Consider the following 17,859-nt stretch of genomic DNA (forward strand, 5'->3'; position numbering starts at 1 on the left):
CTCAGCTAATACAGCGATGTAGTATACTGGAGACCTAATCCTTTACGCCTCCGCCTTGCCTGTAGGCTACTGTACAACCATGTCGATTTCGTCGGTCATACCTAATGATTACATAGCCTAACTTTTAAATAAACACAAATATGTTTGGCTTTCTGCAGAGTATCAATTATCAAGTTAAAGTTACAGTATTTTACATTAGGGTTAGAATAAAGTAACGGTTTTAGGCAAATTACTTCAGATTTTAATTTGGTTGTGTCACGAGCGTAATAAAAATGAATGATTCAACATTTACATTTGATATTTTTAGCGCAAGTGCAATACATAGTCAATGTATAAACATTGACTACATTATCAAACTACCTAGAGATGTCCACAGGGGGGCAGTAACGTCTAGGTAAAGAAAGGTCTCATTTTGTGCGCGTGACATTCAAACGGGTATGGGCACAGATTATCCATTATATTGACCAGATACTCAAGTGGCCACTCTAACAATGAAAATAAATGTAATCAAAAATGGAAAGCAGTCGGGAGGAGGCAAGATCAGGTGTGACCATTCTAGCTAATGAGAGGGCAGATATTCGTGAAAAACATGCACAACGTTGCCGGGATGTCACGTGTCCGTTTTATATCAGTACACTCGTAACAAGCTAAGGATTACGAAATGTATTTTTGATCAAATAATCCTCACGTAGCAAATCAGCCATTACATATTTTTTTGACCAAATTCGACACTGATGACATCCATACCAAAACTCTTCACTTGGTGAGCGGGCTTTTTATTTTATTTTAAACGTGCTGGAGAAGACACCTGCTGGAGAAGACAGAATTTGGGTCCTGTTTCCCTTTCCCTTCGCCTCTTCCTATCTTGTATGAGTAACCAAAGATGTTCTATTATATTGACAAGATAGTCAAATGACCACTCTAAAAATGTAAATACGTCCTCAAAGATGGAAGGCATTGCTTGAACTGAGCGAATGGAATGGCTTCTTCTATTCCATTCTATTATACCGTTCCGTTTATTCGGCTCCAGCCATTACCAGGAGCCCGTTCTCCCCGATTTAAGTGCCACCAACCTCCTGTGGTGGGACCATACTAGCCAATGAGAGGGCAGGTATGCGTGTGAACAACCAAATTTGATACACAAAATTCTTCAATTATTTTTTGTGAACAGATTTTGGGCGGAGTAACACCTCTCCCTTCGCCTCTTCATCTCTGGGTTAACTGCATAGGTGGAGTGTCTGAAATTGGGCGTTGTAAAGTAACGGGTAGGATCAACACAAGTGCGTGTATAGAAACCAGTGGTGAAAAGTACTTAAGTAAAAAATACTTTGAAGTACTACTTAGGTCGTTTTTGGGGGTATCTGTACTTTATTATTTATGTTTGAGAACTTTTACTTGACTACATTCCTAAGGAAAATATGTACTTTATAATCCATACACACCCGAAAAGTACTCGTTACATTTGGAATAATCAGGAAGGACAGCAATATTGGCCAATTCACACCCATATCAATATAACACATTGTCATCCCTACTGCCTCCGATCTGGCAGACTCACTAAACACAAATACCATGTTTGAAAATGATGTCTTGAGTTTTGGAGTGATCCCTTTTTCTGTCGGTAAATTTCAAAGCAAGAACATTTTGCCATCTGGTTTGCTTAATATAAGGAATTTGATGTTTAGCTTTATTTTTACTGAAGTATGACAATTGAGTACTTTTTTTCCACCACTGTACTTAAGTACATTTAAAACCAGATACTTGTATACTCTTACTCAAGTAATGTTTCACTGGCTGACTTTTATTTGAGTCATTTTGTATTAAGGTAGGTATATTTACTTTTACTCAAGTATGACAATTGTGTACTTTTTCCACCACTGATGGAACAGCTAATTGGGCAGATTGGATGCCACTCAAGACTGTTTTGCATGGCTGCTTCCTTGTAGCATTTTAGCTAAGCAGGTTAGAAAGGTTATGAAAATTAACATGGGAGGTTAGGATAATTAATGAGGCAGGTTAGGATAACATTTTTTTTTTTTACCCCTTTCCCCAATTGGTAGCAGTTACAGTCTGTCTCATCGCTGCAACTCTCGTACGGACTCGGGAGAAGTGAAGGTCGAGAGCCATGCGTCCTCCGAAACACAACCCAACCTAGCTGCACTGCTGCTTGACACAACGCACATCCAACCCGGGAGCCAGCCGCACCAATGTGTCGGAGGAAACACTGTACACCTGGCGACCTGGTCAGTGTGCGCTGCGCCCGGCCGGACACAGGAGTTGCTAGCGCACGATGAGACAAGGATAACCCTCCCTAACCCGAACGATGCTGGGCCAATTGTGCGTCGCCCCACGGACCTCCCGGTCGCGGCCGGCTGCGACAGAACCTGGGCTCGAACCCAGAATCTCTGGTGGCACAGCTAGCACTGTGATGCAGTGCCTTAGACCACTGTGAGGTTAGGATAATTAACTTGGCAGGTTAGGATCATTAACGTGGCAGGTTAGGATCATTAACGTGGCAAGTTAGGATCATTAACGTGGCAGGTTAGGATCATTAACTTGGCAGGTTAGGATCATTAACTTGGCAGGTTAGGATCATTAACGTGGCAGGTTAGGATCATTAACTTGGCAGGTTAGGATCATTAACGTGGCTGGTTAGGATCATTAACGTGGCAGGTTAGGATCATTAACTTGGCAGGTTAGGATCATTAACTTGGCAGGTTAGGATCATTTACTTGGCAGGTTAGGATCATTAACGTGGCAGGTTAGGATCATTAACTTGGCAGGTTAGGATCATTAACTTGGCAGGTTAGGATCATTAATTTGGCAGGTTAGGATCATTAACTTGGCAGGTTAGGATCATTAACGTGGCAAGTTAGGATCATTAATCTTAGGGATCCGATCCCGTTAGCGGGATCAAAAATCGACAACATCCGGTGAAGTTGGAGACGCAAATTCAAATGACAAAATAGTAATAAGAAACATTCATGAACATACAAGTGTCCTACATCATTTAAAAGCTTAACTTCTTGTTAATCCAACCGCGTTGTCAGATTTCAAAAGTCCTTTACGACGAAAGCATACCATGCGATTAAAACTTTCTAAAACTCCCACTTTCCGACCTGAAGACCACTGACGTCATAATTTGACCTCTTATTTGTTCGCGTTCCCAGTTGTTTTAAAAGCACAATTTCCCTGACTGAAAAGACTGAGCCGAGAGTTGAGGACCAATGAAATCATATTCCCCCACTCTTGCAAAGATTGCGTCATCACCCCTTTCATTTGAAGGTGACTGATTAAATATGGTATTAATCAAATGTTTGTTTTTGTATTTAAAAAAGTGTAGGATTAATGTTAATTACACATTTAGTAATGAATTTCACACAATGTAACACTTTTGTAAGAGGCTCAGCATAATCGAATCCACCCATTATCAACGCCTAATCAGGAGCATTCGCGTTAAAGTGCCTTGCTCAAGGGCACATCAACCGCTTGATCACCTTGTCGGCTCGGGGATTCGAACTACCGACCTTTTCGTTCGTGGCCCAATCTAACCGATAGGCTAAATCTGGGGTCATTTCTAATGTAGCATAATAACTAAGCACAGCAGTTTGGTTTATAGTTCAAACGCAGTTTAATTTCATTCAATCACTTTACATATCGTAAAATTATTATGGAAACTCTTTAGGCTCCCTCTTCCAGCTAGAAATTCTGGAATACTCGCGATGCAAAGGTAAACAGATCATTGCGCGATCTCTTGACGCGCCCTTGATAGTAACGAATTGGTTTTATCAGTCATAGTTCTGTCGAAGCCACACCTTTGCTTGCTTAAAGAAATGAGACTGAGGGAGTTTGATTAAGTGTAGTAGGCTTTTCCCGTAACTTGAACAGGAAAAATCTGCGAGGGAGGAGCGCCCTCTCAAATCGAACAATAGCGTATGCTACAAGGCAGAAAGATGTATCGTTCAGAAATATACATCTCTTTTCCAAAAATATAGGCCTATGTTTGCATTTTTAAACTCGTTTTAATTGGAAAGGCAGATCAAGCCATTTTATCTAAATAAAAAAACTTCCGCATGTGAAAACAGAATCCTACCAATGATTTGCATAATGTTATACTGACGTTACTCATTACTCCACGTGTTTAACCTTAGCCATCACGCCCGGGAGGAAGCACTGTTCCAAAACGAATGGAATCAACGCGCTAACCCGGTTCACCCGGGGCATTAATCAAATCCCCTCACTGGCATATGAACTCACATTGAGGGTGTGTCTCCCTTACTCTCTCAATGCGAAATAATAGACTGCAGCCTTGTGCTCAACTCAACTCTGCTCTTTCCCGCTCGTACTCCAATCTCACTAATCACGTTATGTTGGCGGTTTAGCTAAGGGTGCGAAAGGAGGCACCAGAGTTCAAAGTTGTTACTGTGTTAATTTGTTTCTGTGTTGGTAGATTTGTGTGTTCCATTTGCATTTGAAAAGAACGGGAGAGTTGTCATTGGATTAAATTGTATTTGTCGCTATGGGAGACGTGATTTCGAGCCACCTGGATGAGGGCAAACGGGAGATCATTACAGGTGAGTGGGTGGGTTGGGATTACACACCCTGATGCGTTACTGTGGTAAAAGCGAAGTTGCATTTTGTCGCTGTGGGAGACGTGATTTCGAGCCACCTGTTTGAGGGCAAGCAGGAGATCCTTACAGGTGAGTGGGCGGGTTGGGATTTTGTCAATGTTTGCCTTTACCACAGTAACGCATCTCTCGTGCGTGCGTGTGTGTGTGTGTGTGTGTGTGTGTGTGGCGACGGATCATAAACGGGTGAATAAGAACTGTGAAACTGATCAGTAGCCTTCAACGTCAATGTTGCTAACAATTTAATGTAGCACTGAAGGGAAACACTGTAGTTCCCTGGGGTGCCCGCATGAAGAGCCAGAGGTAGTTTACACCACGTTCGTTTCTGTCATATAGGAAGTAATTCCATCCATTCAATTTCCAGTCCAGTTCCCACAATGTAGTATTACCACATATAGCCTATTCCTAGTCCTGAACAGAGCATGATTGGGGTAAAACACAGAGGCGTGGCTTAGGAGGGGGAAAGTTGTTACTTTTTTCCAAAAAATGTTTTGTTGTATTTGTCACATGTTGTGTGGACTAACAGTTATAGTATTAGGTGCCCTTCCCAACAATGCAGAGAGAGAGGAAATAGAGAAATAATAGACAAGTAAAATGTGTAACAATAACTTGGCTATATACAAAGGGTACCAGTACTAAGTGGATGTGCAGGGGTATGAGGTAATAACATGGCTATATACAAAGGGTACCAGTACTGAGTGGATGTGCAGGGGTATGAGGTAATAACATGGCTATATACAAGGGCTACCAGTACTGAGTTGATGTGCAGGGGTATGGGGTAATTGAGGTAGATATGTACATATAACTAGGGATAAAGTGACAATGATAAACCATAGCAGCAGTGTATTTGATGAGTCAAAAAAGTTAGTGCAGATAGCTATTGGTTAACTATTGAACTAACTATTTACCAGGCTTATGGTTTAAGGGTAGAAGCTGTTCAGTGTCCTGTTGGTTTGAGACTTGGTGCATCGGTACTGTATGCCATTCAGTAGCAGAGATAACGGATGGAATCTTTGACTATTTTTAGGGCCTTCCTATGACACTGCCTGGTATAGAGGTCCTGGATGGCAGGGAGCTCTGGCCCAGTGATGTACTGGGCCGTACGCACTACCCCCTGTAACGCCTTGTGGTCGGATGCCAAGCAGTTGCCATACCAAGTGGTGATGCAGCCAGTCAAGATGCTCTCAATTGTGCAGCTGTAGAACTTTTTCAGAATCTGATTGCTCATGACAAATCTTTTCATGCTCCTGAGGGGGAAGAGATGTTATGACTGTGTTGATGTGTGTGTGGACCATGATGGATCCTTAGTGAGGTGGACACTGAGGAACTTGAAGATCTCTACCTGCTCTACTTTTATACTTTTATTTTTTCTGAGACTGTAAATGAGGCCAGGATGTGGCCAGGATGAGCATACGAACTGAGTTTTATCTGACTGTCTGATTAGGCTCTTGTGCAGCAGCCTGTATGACAGTTTCATGGATGTGCCTGTAGAAACGTGTCCAGTCTGGCAGCTGAGAGGATGGGCCTTGATCATAGTGGAATAAGACGTAGGGATTTAGGAGGGTGTGGTGGGCTATATGAGTGAATGTATGCTCCCAACATTGACGTTCAATATCAATGATTAGCTTAACACATCAATGCTTATGTTTTTCATTGAGTATTTAAAGCATCTTCACCCGAAGATGAACCTCACTGGTTTCAGGCACAGAGCATTTTACTGTCCGGTATCAAAATCGGTTCCAGCATTCCCGTTCTATGGACATTTTCATAAGAAAAGCTGCAGACAATATAAATCAATATGAAGAACTACCAGTGAAAATCTGAAGGATGGGGAAACCTTTGACTGAAGATGAGTCTTCCCCTATACCTTGATCAGGGAAGCATCTGAGGGAGTGGTCCTTGCAGATAAGAGGGAAACCAGGCAGCAATGTTGTAGGATTTGAAGTGATACTTTTAATGTCTTGGCCAGCCAATCCAGAGACTTGTGTATCATAAGTGGAATTGCAGGAATGCATGAAAAAAGCATGTGTGCCTGTGACTGGGGAAACTCTGACTGGGCCTTGGGAAACTCTGACCTTGGGCTGCATGTAGTCTCCTAGGCTCTAGGGTACTGGGTGTCAAAGGCCTGAAGATGCCAAGGTATTCTTTCAAGCCCTGAAGTGTTCATTATGTGCTGTGTGTGTGTCTCCTGCCCTCTCTCTCTCTCTCTCTCTCTCCATGGCCTTGTTCAAGACTGAATGTCATGACTATTGTTGTCTTCAGTAATCTCTCGAAAGAGGTCACCACTAACCATTCCTTTCCTGTTTTAGATTGTGTTCACTTTGTTTAGTTGGTGGCATGTTCAGGAGTATGCCCTTGTAAGTAACTTGTGAATCACTGGTCAGTGGGTGTGGGCTGGAATACCAGAAATGCTAATGTGCAATGTTTCCTTGTGGCAGAAAGAGGCAGGGTTGTTGTCGGGTTTCACTGTGGGGAGTGGTGGGCTGCTAAAAGGGAGGTTTTGCGTGGCCTGGCGAGGCGGGGCACTTCTCACTTCTCACTCATTCACTCACCAACCCACACCCTTTTGAGGACAGAGGTCTGTTTGAAAGAACAGGTAGCAGAAACACCCACGGGTTAGCTATTATCTCACTGGCAACATGGTCCAACACATCTAGGCTAATCCCGTTAGGGCCCATTTACCCTGTTTATGCCATTACACACATTAAATCAAACATTAAAACACACTCTCCCTCTGCTTTTGTTGGCAGTAGGGTGTAAGTGTGTGAGTCAGTCTATGGGACTATCCCATTGGAATATTTTTCTAAAGCTCCGTGGTGCCCTGAGAAATATGTGATTATATTTGTCTGTGGAAGACAGAGTTAAACATTTTTTTACTTGAATTCAATAACATAATGTTATTCATAGTTTTTATAACTTAATTCTAATACATCAATAAAAATCAATTTAGCTTCAAATAAATAATGCAAAAACAAAGTGTTGGAGAAGAAAGTAAAAGTGCAATATGTGCCATGTAAGAAAGCTAACGTTTAAGTTCCTTGCTCAGAACATGAGAACATATGGTGGTTCCTTTTAACATGAGTCTTCAATATTCCCAGGTAAGACGTTGTAGTTATTATAGGAATTATAGGACTATTTCTCTCTACCATTTGTATTTAATATTCCTTTGACTATTGGATGTTCTTATAGGCACTTAAGTATTGCCAGTGTAACATTATAGCTTCCATCCCTCTCCTCGCCGCTACCTGGGCTCGAACCAGGAACACATCGACAACAGCCACCCTCGAAGCAGCGTTACCCATGCAGAGCAAGGGGAACAACCACTCCAAGTCTCTGAGCGAGTGACGTTTGAAACGTTATTAGCGCGCTCCCTGCTAACTAGCTAGATATTTCACATTGGTTACACCAGCCTAATCTCGGGAGTTGATAGGCTTGAAGTCATAAACGGCGCAAAGCTTGAAGCATTGCGAAGAGCTGCTGGCCAAACGCACGAAAGTGCTGTTTGAATGAATGCTTACGAGCCTGCTGGTGCCTACCATCGCTCAGTCAGACTGCTCTATCAAATCATAGACTTAATTATAACTTAATAACACACAACAATACGAGCCTTAAGTCATTAATATGGTCGAATCCGGAAACTATCATTTCCACAACCAAAACGTTCTGTATTTTATCTAACGGGTGGCATCCCTAAGTCTAAATATTGCTGTTACATTGCACAACCTTCAATGTTATGTCATAATTACGTGAAATTCTGGCAAATTAGTTTGCAATGAACGCAAGAGAAGTGACACAATTTCACCTGGATAATATTGCCTGCTAACCTTTCTTTTAGCTAAATATGCAGGTTTAAAAATATATACTTCTGTGTATTGATTTAAAAAAAGGCATTGATGTTTACGGTTAGGTACACGTTGGAGCAACGACAGTCCTTTTTCACGAATGTGCACTGCATAGATTATATGCAAAGCAGGACAAGCTAGATAAACTAGTAATATCATCAAACTAGTAATATCATCAACCATGTGTAGTTATAACTAGTGATTATGATTGTTTTTTATACGTTTAATGTTAACTAGCAACTTACCTTGGCTTCTTACATTCGCGTAACAGGCAGGCTCCTCGTGAGGCAGGTGGTTAGAGAGTTGGACTAGTTAACCTTAAGGTTGCAAGATTGAATCCCTGAGCTGACAAGGTAAAAATCTGTTGTTCTGCCCCTGAACAAGGCAGTTAACCCACCGTTCCTAGGCCGTCATTGAAAATAAGAATGTGTTCTTAACTGACTTGCCTCGTTAAATAAAGTTGTAAAAAAAATAATAATAAAAAATCGGCGTCCAAAAATACCGATGAATCTGGCTCATGAGGTCAGCCACAGGAAAGGATGACCCAGAGTTACCTCTGCTGCAGAGGATGAGTTTATTAGAGTTACCAGCCTCAGAAATTGCAGCCCAAATAAATGCTTCACAAAGTTCAAGTAACAGGCACATCTCAACATCAACTGTTCAGAGGAGACTGTGAATCAGGCCTTCATGGTCGAATTGCTGTAAAGAAACCACTACTAAAGGACACCAATAATAAGAAGAGACTTGCTTGGACCAAGAAACACGAGCAATGGACATTAGACTGGAAATTTGTCCTTTGGTCTGGAGTCCAAATTTGAGATTTTTGTTTCCAACCGCCGTGTCTTTGTGAGATGCGGTGTGGGTGACTGGATGGTCTCCGCATGTGTATTTCCCACCGTAAAGCATGGAGGAGGAGGTGTTATGGTGTGGTGGTGCTTTGCTGGTGACACTGTCTGTAATTTATTTAGAATTCAAGGCACACTTAACCAGCATGGCTACCACAGCATTCTGCAGCGATACGTCATTCCATCTGGTTTGGGCTTAGCGGGACTATCGTTTGTTTTTCAACAGCACAATGACCCAACACACCGCCAGGCTGTGTAAAGGCTGTTTGACCAAGGAGAGTGGAGTGCTGCATCAGATGACCTGACCTCCACAATCACCTGACCTCAACCAAATTGAGATGGTTTGGGATGAGTTGGATCACAGTGTGAAGGAAAAGCAGCCAACAAGTGCCCAGCATATGTGGTAACTCCTTCAAGACTGTTGGAAAAGCATTCCAGGTGAAGTTGGTTGAGAGAGTGCCACGAGTGTGCAAAGGGTGGCTATTTGAAGAATTTCAAATATAACACATTTTGATATCTTCAACTTTTTTGCTTACTATATGATTCCATATGTTATTTCATAGTTTTGATATCTATACTATCATTCTAAAATGTAGAAAATGCTAAAAAAAATAAGAAACCCTTAAATGAATAGGTGTTCTAAAACCTTTGACAGGTAGTGTGTAGAATTTTTCAACATGCACTTTACATAAAATCCACCAACTTCTTTAGTTAAGCTGTGGTTGCTAAAGAATTGTTCCGGTCTAAAGCAGTGTGGTGTGTTTTGTGTGTGTGTATATAGGGAATAGAGTGCCTTTTGAGAACAGCCTTCTCCAGTGAGGCATTGGAACAGGACAGGATGGTATGCAGAAACCCTTCTGTTACCCAGACTCAGCACTGTTGAGGTCCCCAAGACAATTATCCTAGGCTGGGACATGACAACACTCCAAATGAATGAACACCACAACACCGTGTCAGCTAGACTCCCAGTAACGCAGCTCTATTCGGACAGGATACGTTTTACTGGGGGATACTCTGATGATACTTAACCTGTGTGAATAGTTATCCCTGTTTTTTGAGGGATATTACAGTTGAACAGGTGCTGCACTCAGTTTGGTTAAGAACAAATTGATGCTTAAAACAAAGTGCTATGCACATAGCCTATAGATGAATGATCTGTTCTGTAATATATCAACCTTCCTAGTGCCATTCTTCTCTTTTAAAAGATGAGGTGGACGATATCGTGTCAATGAATTGATACATTGACAAATGTCAGTTAATTAAATATCTGCGTAGGTTACAGTTTGCGGTTCTTATTGATATGCATTATTATTTGGACTTTCTCCGAACTGAAGGCCATTAGGCCAATATTAGGATGTCCCTAGACATATTAAATATCTTCACACCTAGAAGAGCCTCCAGGCTTCCATCATAATGGTCAATTGTGAATGCGGGAAAAAAAATAATGACTTGCAGTTCGGTAAAACGAATCGCGTCGGAATCGCCTTCTGGAAAAACAGACATACCGGGGTAATAATTACATAACAGACGTTCTATAGCAATACTAGTGTCCTGTGCAGATGGGACTTCAGATACTCACCTGTCTCTTCAGCTCTTCTATCAGTTCTTCTCCATCAAAGTGGATGTAAGGGAACATAAAGGAGGCTAATAGGGCGCTGACCTATTGACCCCGATGTTACTGCTTGACAGCGGTGTAGAGATCAACCTTGTAGTATACTATACACACAACATTGACCTGGACTTCCTACCTAAAACAGGAAATAATGTATCCCCATCAACTCTCTGTAGTAGCCAGGCTGTACACTTGCACAGAAGGATGGATGCTCTTCAGTCTGTGCACTAAAGCATATTGTATCTGACTGAATTATGTGTGATTTGAATTAGGGCCCTCTTGATCCACTTTAATTGGTATTTTGTGCCTCCTAATTTGGTTAGTCGCCAGTCCTGTATAATGCCGCTACAGAACCATATACTGGCCCTCTTTATATCAAAAGCATTATAGCAATGTATGCTGACACGTGTATGTCACTGTTTTAACTCGAGCCCATTTACTCAGTGTATATACAATAGAAGTAGAAGACCGTACAGTTAGAAGTAATCCTTTTTCTATCGCTCTACCATCTACATCAGTGAGTAATGATGACAGTGAGTACACCCATGGATGTCCTGCACTGCTTCTGGTAGACACGGGATTATCTGGGTCTGATGACTCACCTCCTGTCAAACGGCTTGCGTCTCTCTGCAGCAGCCATATAGTGAGCAATACGTTTGGGACATCAAATTGCAATAAATATAGAATCAAGAGAATTGCAATAAATATTGTATCGGCATCTAATTATCGTGAGGTCCCTGGCAATTCCCCTCCCTACTATATAGTGCATTATAAAGGCGATAGGGTGTCATATTAGGACACGGGCCTGGATCGAGTGTTTTTGTGCGTGCTCTTTCAGCTCATTTTGTTCTTCCATGTCTTCCCTCTGTTCTTGAGAGCTGTTGCTGTCTTCCCCCACATGGCCCCTCATGCCCAGTCAGCACCTCCTTCCCTGCCTTCCTCCCCCTCACCACTCTGACAGAGAGACACTCCATCGGCCCACAGTCCTAACTACATGAAGAAAGAACCCTCACCCATCTGATCCCCCAACCCATCTGAACATCATGTTTCCCCCCACTCAATCTCCAGACCTCTAGGACACAGTGGAGTTGGGGATTATGAAACCAGTCTTGTCAACTTTGAGGCCCATGATACTGTATGCCAGTTTTCACACAATATGATTCTGCTGAAGTTTGGGAACAGCGTCAACAGACACAAGGTCGGAGAGTTGGCTGCTTCGTCAGAGAAGTTCTCAGTTGAACCAGACGTTCCTTCACAGAACATGAGTTGCAGGGAAGTTTATTCAAGTGTAGCCTGAAAGGCAGTTGAGGCCAGTTGAACAGGGACTGTGTTATCTGCCAGTTCAGCTCCTTCATGCTGTCTACTAAGCATAATGGACTAAGATGAATACATGTTTTTCTTTGCTCAAGAGGTCCATTGGTTCCTGTCACCATGTGATCATGTCTCCCTTCAAAACAACTGAGTAACTCAAAGGACAGTGTTGGGAGTATGTCAGCTGTGTCATGCTGCCAAACCAACCACTCACACCTCACTGTGAATCTCTGTAGTGTTTATCAAGTCTGCCAAAGTCACACAGAGCGCTCTTTGTGTTACCTTGTTACAATCATAATAGTCGGGATAAACACTGCCTGTCTGTTCATCTGATTTCATCAGGATATCTATTCTTGTGCCACTCATCTCAAACATGACACGTCTGTGACTCAATCAAGTGACGTACAAACACATATCTTGTGGTTTGTACTCCTCAGGCCTGTCACAAGCTCTCAAAAGTGACTATTTTCCACACTCCCAACATACGACGAATTTGATTGTCACACTGTCAGTGAGTGAAGAGTTTGCTCGGCCAACATTGAGACCCAGGCCCCCTCTCTCTCTCCTAGCTCCAGGTTAAGCTTTTCGTCAGGAACAGTTCAAACATCGCTAACCCTTTAATGGGACCATAACCATTGAACTCATTTCCAGGTTTTGTTCTGTTAGTAGCACTGTGATGAAGACACTGGACTTACTCTTTCCTCCCTGACTGAGCTTTCATATTAAGGTTACATTCCACAGACACTTCCTTCCAAGTCGGCCAGCTGGCCCACCACTGCCAAGACATTCCTCAGTATTTCATCTTATTTCTGTCCAATATTACTACCTCTGGCTATTCAACCCTCACAGATCACTCAATGCTTAATTGAACAACATTTAGTAACTTGTCTGTTTCATTCTTAGACTTAATTTTACTGCAGGAAAGTTGGTGCATTAGACTCGCTACATAAAGGAGGTGAACTACGTGAGACTGAATAGCTGTCACAAACACAGATGCTGCAAAATCTGTGAGATAGTTGAGTTCAGGGAAATTCAATAGTAATGGAAATACGCTGAGACTCTTAATTTTTTTCTCACTTAAAATGTATGCCAATCAAAGACCATGGATTTTCAAAGTTAAACTAACAATACAACTCTATGCACAAGGACTACCTTTAACAATTTACACAGCATTTGACAAAAACACACTTATTAGAAGAACACCCTAGATGCAAAGAACCCCCCCAGAAATCAAAGCCTTTGCTTATTCCACATTTTTAGTATAGAAAATGGTTGAAAAATTTAAATATGCCTTAAGTCATTTTTTAAAATGTTTATTTTCATTTGACATGCTAGGATTGAACTTTGCTTGTTGGTGCTCATGGGTCCTTTCAGATGGAAATGACCTTGAGATACCATATGTCTGGTGACTGGATGGATTTGGGCTACCTGGGAGTGGTGCAGCAATGTGCAGTTTTGTACTCTGTTGTCAGTCAGGATGTTTGTTCAGGATGGTTTGTGAGTCACTAACAGTGATGCAGCTATGAATGGCTGCCCTAAATGTGTCTGCTAGATCCACTCTTGAGGCAGTGGGAGCACAAAGGATGGACTGAAAGTGGAATGTAAGAGTTGTAGATGGTATGGAAGGTCTATGTTTCAAGGCCATGGGGAGTGGCTCATGGTGGACTGTACTGTTCTCCTGCCGCCTGTTATCCCTCCCCATGACTTAGTTCCTTAGCATAATTCTTTAGTCCAGTTTATAGAAATGAAATCAGCCATTAGATCCATTGAGTGATTGTTTCTTTGGTCCTATGACTCAAGTCCCCCCAGACTCTTTGACTGACTGACTGCCTTATGGATTTACCAGAGGCTTCAATTACAGTCTTTAGAAAGCTAATCTGATCTGAGGCTATCTCTCATAATTTTTTCCCCCAACCACCTCTACTCTCTTCCAGTAAAATAAACATTTCATAACTGCAATGCAGAACAGATGGGATCAGAGGAAGATGATCTCTGCTCCAGTTATAATTACAATTGTCGAACATTAGAATATTTCCTGTAGAAGTGCTGTATGAAAAATACATATTTTGAAATTATAGTTTGACGTATGTACTGTAGATCACTGACCTATTCACCCTTGTTTGTAAGCACTCTGGTATACTGAATAATTGTATCTCCACAGAGTGTAGATAAGGATGGTTTGCAGCTGTGTCCTGAAGGGTTGTGGGTTGGTTATGTGGTATTAGAATATGATTGGTCCACAGAGCAGTAGATGGGAGAACCCAAGCCGTGGTTTGCGTCCCAAATGGTACCCTGTTGACCAGAGTAAAAGTAGTGCGCTATTAAGGGAATAGAGTGGCATCTGGAACACAGGTGCTGTTCTGTCCCCTACGCCTGGCCTGGTTCCAGCTATCCCTCCTGACTCTCTCTCTCTGGAAGAGGGTGAACCCCTGAGCCTGAGTCTCCCTCTACCCTGCCAGCAGGCCATTCCTCCCTACGCTACGTTTACAGTCTCCCTCTACCCTGCCAGCAGGCCATTCCTCCCTACGCTACGTTTACAGTCTCCCTCTATCCTGCCAGCAGACCATTCCTCCCTACGCTACGTTTACAGTCTCCCTCTATCCTGCCAGCAGACCATTCCTCCCTACGCTACGCTATGTTTACAGTCTCCCTCTACCCTGCCAGCAGGCCATTCCTCCCTATGCTACGCTACGTTTACAGTCTCCCTCTATCCTGCCAGCAGACCATTCCTCCCTACGCTACGCTACGTTTACAGTCTCCCTCTACCCTGCCAGCAGGCCATTCCTCCCTACGCTACGTTTACAGTCTCCCTCTACCCTGCCAGCAGACCATTCCTCCCTACGCTACGTTTACAGTCTCCCTCTACCCTGCCAGCAGGCCATTCCTCCCTACGCTACGTTTACAGTCTCCCTCTACCCTGCCAGCAGGCCATTCCTCCCTACGCTACGCTACGTTTACAGTCTCCCTCTACCCTGCCAGCAGGCCATTCCTCCCTACGCTACGTTTACAGTCTCCCTCTACCCTGCCAGCAGACCATTCCTCCCTACGCTACGTTTACAGTCTCCCTCTACCCTGCCAGCAGGCCATTCCTCCCCTACGCTACGCTACGTTTACAGTCTCCCTCTACCCTGCCAGCAGGCCATTCCTCCCTACGCTACGTTTACAGTCTCCCTCTACCCTGCCAGCAGGCCATTCCTCCCTACGCTACGCTACGTTTACAGTCTCCCTCTACCCTGCCAGCAGACCATTCCTCCCTACGCTACGTTTACAGTCTCCCTCTACCCTGCCAGCAGACCATTCCTCCCTACGCTACGTTTACAGTCTCCCTCTACCCTGCCAGCAGACCATTCCTCCCTACGCTACGCTACGTTTCCAGTCTCCCTCTACCCTGCCAGCAGACCATTCCTCCCTACGCTACGCTACGTTTACAGTCTCCCTCTACCCTGCCAGCAGACCATTCCTCCCTACGCTACGTTCACAGCACCACTCTCTCTAAATAAAGGGGATGGTAAAAACCAAACAGATTATCTTTATTCCGTTCTCTCTGAGGTAGACAGACATAAAGAGACCAAGTTAACACCAGAAACCTAAATAAGCCTTGTCTAAACCAGAATGGCCCGTAGTCACACTAAAGGAGTGCTAAACTTGTTGAAGGTCCAGGGGTGTAAGTTTGAAGTCGGGCCTTTTCAGTTTCACAAACGGGTTGATAGTGTGCCAGGTTTGTTGCCATGCCAACTCCATTTGGTAAAATATTGAAATGCTGAACTGAAGGCGAACTCTGTAATGCAAACACTGCCGTGTGGACATTCTGATAAAGGACACAAAGGACCACGTGAAATGTGTTAATTATTTCTTTACACTGTGCTAAGCGTAGTAAATAGTGATCGAGGTAACCGGCAAACGGTGACCCTTTGCATTCAGACGGTTACTTAACACGTGAATGAAGAATACACCAACTAATACATCACTATTGACCGGGAATGTCGTCATACAACGCTTGATTTGCAACACCTCGGGTCTGTTCGTGGATGTAGCATTACAGAACTTTCTGATAGAAGTGTAGAAATGTTATGGATAGATTTGCAACACCTCGGGTCTGTTCGTGGATGTAGCATTACAGAACTTTCTGATAGAAGTGTAGAAATGTTATGGATAGATTTGCAACACCTCGGGTCTGTTCGGGGATGTAGCATTACAGAACTTTCCGATAGAAGTGTAGAAATGTTATGGATAGAGCTGACATTACTCCATATCTTCAACACTGAGTGTTTCACGTCCCCTAATATAGCCTTGTCCTTCCTTCCTCCCGCAGCCAGGACAGGCGAGGTGATTGGAGAGTTTAGCCGTCTGTATGAGCAACAGTATGCAGTGGCCCTTTTCAACAAGGTCCGCTTTGACATCGAGGGAGGAGGTGGGCCCCAGCCACAGCTACTGCACCGCAAGGTAACTAACTTTCTCCTCCACTCCTCTTGTCCTCTACTCTGTTTCTGCCCTGATAAGGTGACAGAATAACACCTGAAGTTCTGACATTTGGAACACTTTGCCCACATTATGTTGAAACTGAAGAAACTCGCCTCGCTATATCAATATCAGTTTGTTCTGAAGATTGAAGTGTGTTCAGATATAATAGTAGCTACAGCATGAGAAGTCCTTGCCACTCCCACTTAAGCCAGAGGAGTAAACGGTAGTTTAGAGTTCTGTGCTAGGCTACAGAGAGAATCATTCAAGGAGCATTGAGATATTTCCATCTCTGTGTAACAGATGTGAAGTACAAGTTACCATGGTGTGATGCCACTGTCCCTGAGGTATCAAGTCAACCGTGCTACGAATGGAGGGAGCAACAATCTAGCTTGTGACTTTTTGACTTCAGGGCGAGTGACGTCACTGCAGAGGACCCTAAGGCTCGATTTAAATCCGTAGCGCTGAAGATCTGCTTTGTAGCACGATTGACATTTTAAAGGCAATGTTCCCGCCTTAGCAGAGACTGCATTCACTGTAAACGTTGTCATGTCGGCTCAATTAGACATGACCTTTACATTTCAACCGCTCTATAAAGGCGATTTGCACATGGGCCACTGTAAACGGCAATTGAACCGCAAGAATATTTGTCTACCGTGTGTCGTGACCAGCAGTCCCGGGTTGTCAGCTCGAATGTTGTCGTAAAAAAGTTGGTCAACCATGCGTAGGGAATGTTCAAGACTTTTCCAGCTGCCGCCCTACTCCCAGAACCTTTTGATGCTTTCCGCAGCCAGTCTGTAAGTGCATTAATGCTGAACATAAGCGCTATGGTTTGAATCGTGCCCCTAGTATAACTCTTTTATTAGGCTTCTCCTGAGGGTCCAGTGTTAAGCCTGTTGCCCTGTTTTTAAAGGCCCGTAACACTCTCGTAAAGAGAAACAGTTAGCTACATTCTGTCTGGCGTTACAGCTGCACTGACAATGCTAACTACATGAGGCTGTGTAAGAGATTGCAGTTTTATTGTCAGTGAGGTTTTTGAGGAATGTCGGCTGTTTTCCTGAGAACAACAATGCTGTCTTTATGGGCAAATGATTGGATAAATTAATCAATACTACTGTGTCTAGACTACATTTGAGACATCACAAACAGTAGTCACATGGCAA

General features: G+C 43.2%; 1 protein-coding gene across 1 annotated transcript in view; it reads left to right on the plus strand.

Moving 5' to 3' along the window:
- The first annotated feature begins 4,261 nt into the window (after positions 1–4,261).
- The window catches only part of LOC112262586 (protein Niban 2), a 43,514-nt gene continuing 29,916 nt past the window's right edge, over positions 4,262–17,859 (plus strand). The window contains exons 1-2 of the mRNA XM_024438214.2: positions 4,262–4,574; positions 16,551–16,681. Of these exons, the coding sequence (XP_024293982.1) occupies positions 4,520–4,574; positions 16,551–16,681 (186 nt within the window). The 5' untranslated portion in view covers positions 4,262–4,519. The remainder of the gene's footprint in view (positions 4,575–16,550; positions 16,682–17,859) is intronic.

This window comes from Oncorhynchus tshawytscha, linkage group LG12 (assembly GCF_018296145.1).
Source record: "Oncorhynchus tshawytscha isolate Ot180627B linkage group LG12, Otsh_v2.0, whole genome shotgun sequence".
In the NCBI taxonomy this organism is placed as follows: Eukaryota; Metazoa; Chordata; class Actinopteri; order Salmoniformes; family Salmonidae; genus Oncorhynchus; species Oncorhynchus tshawytscha.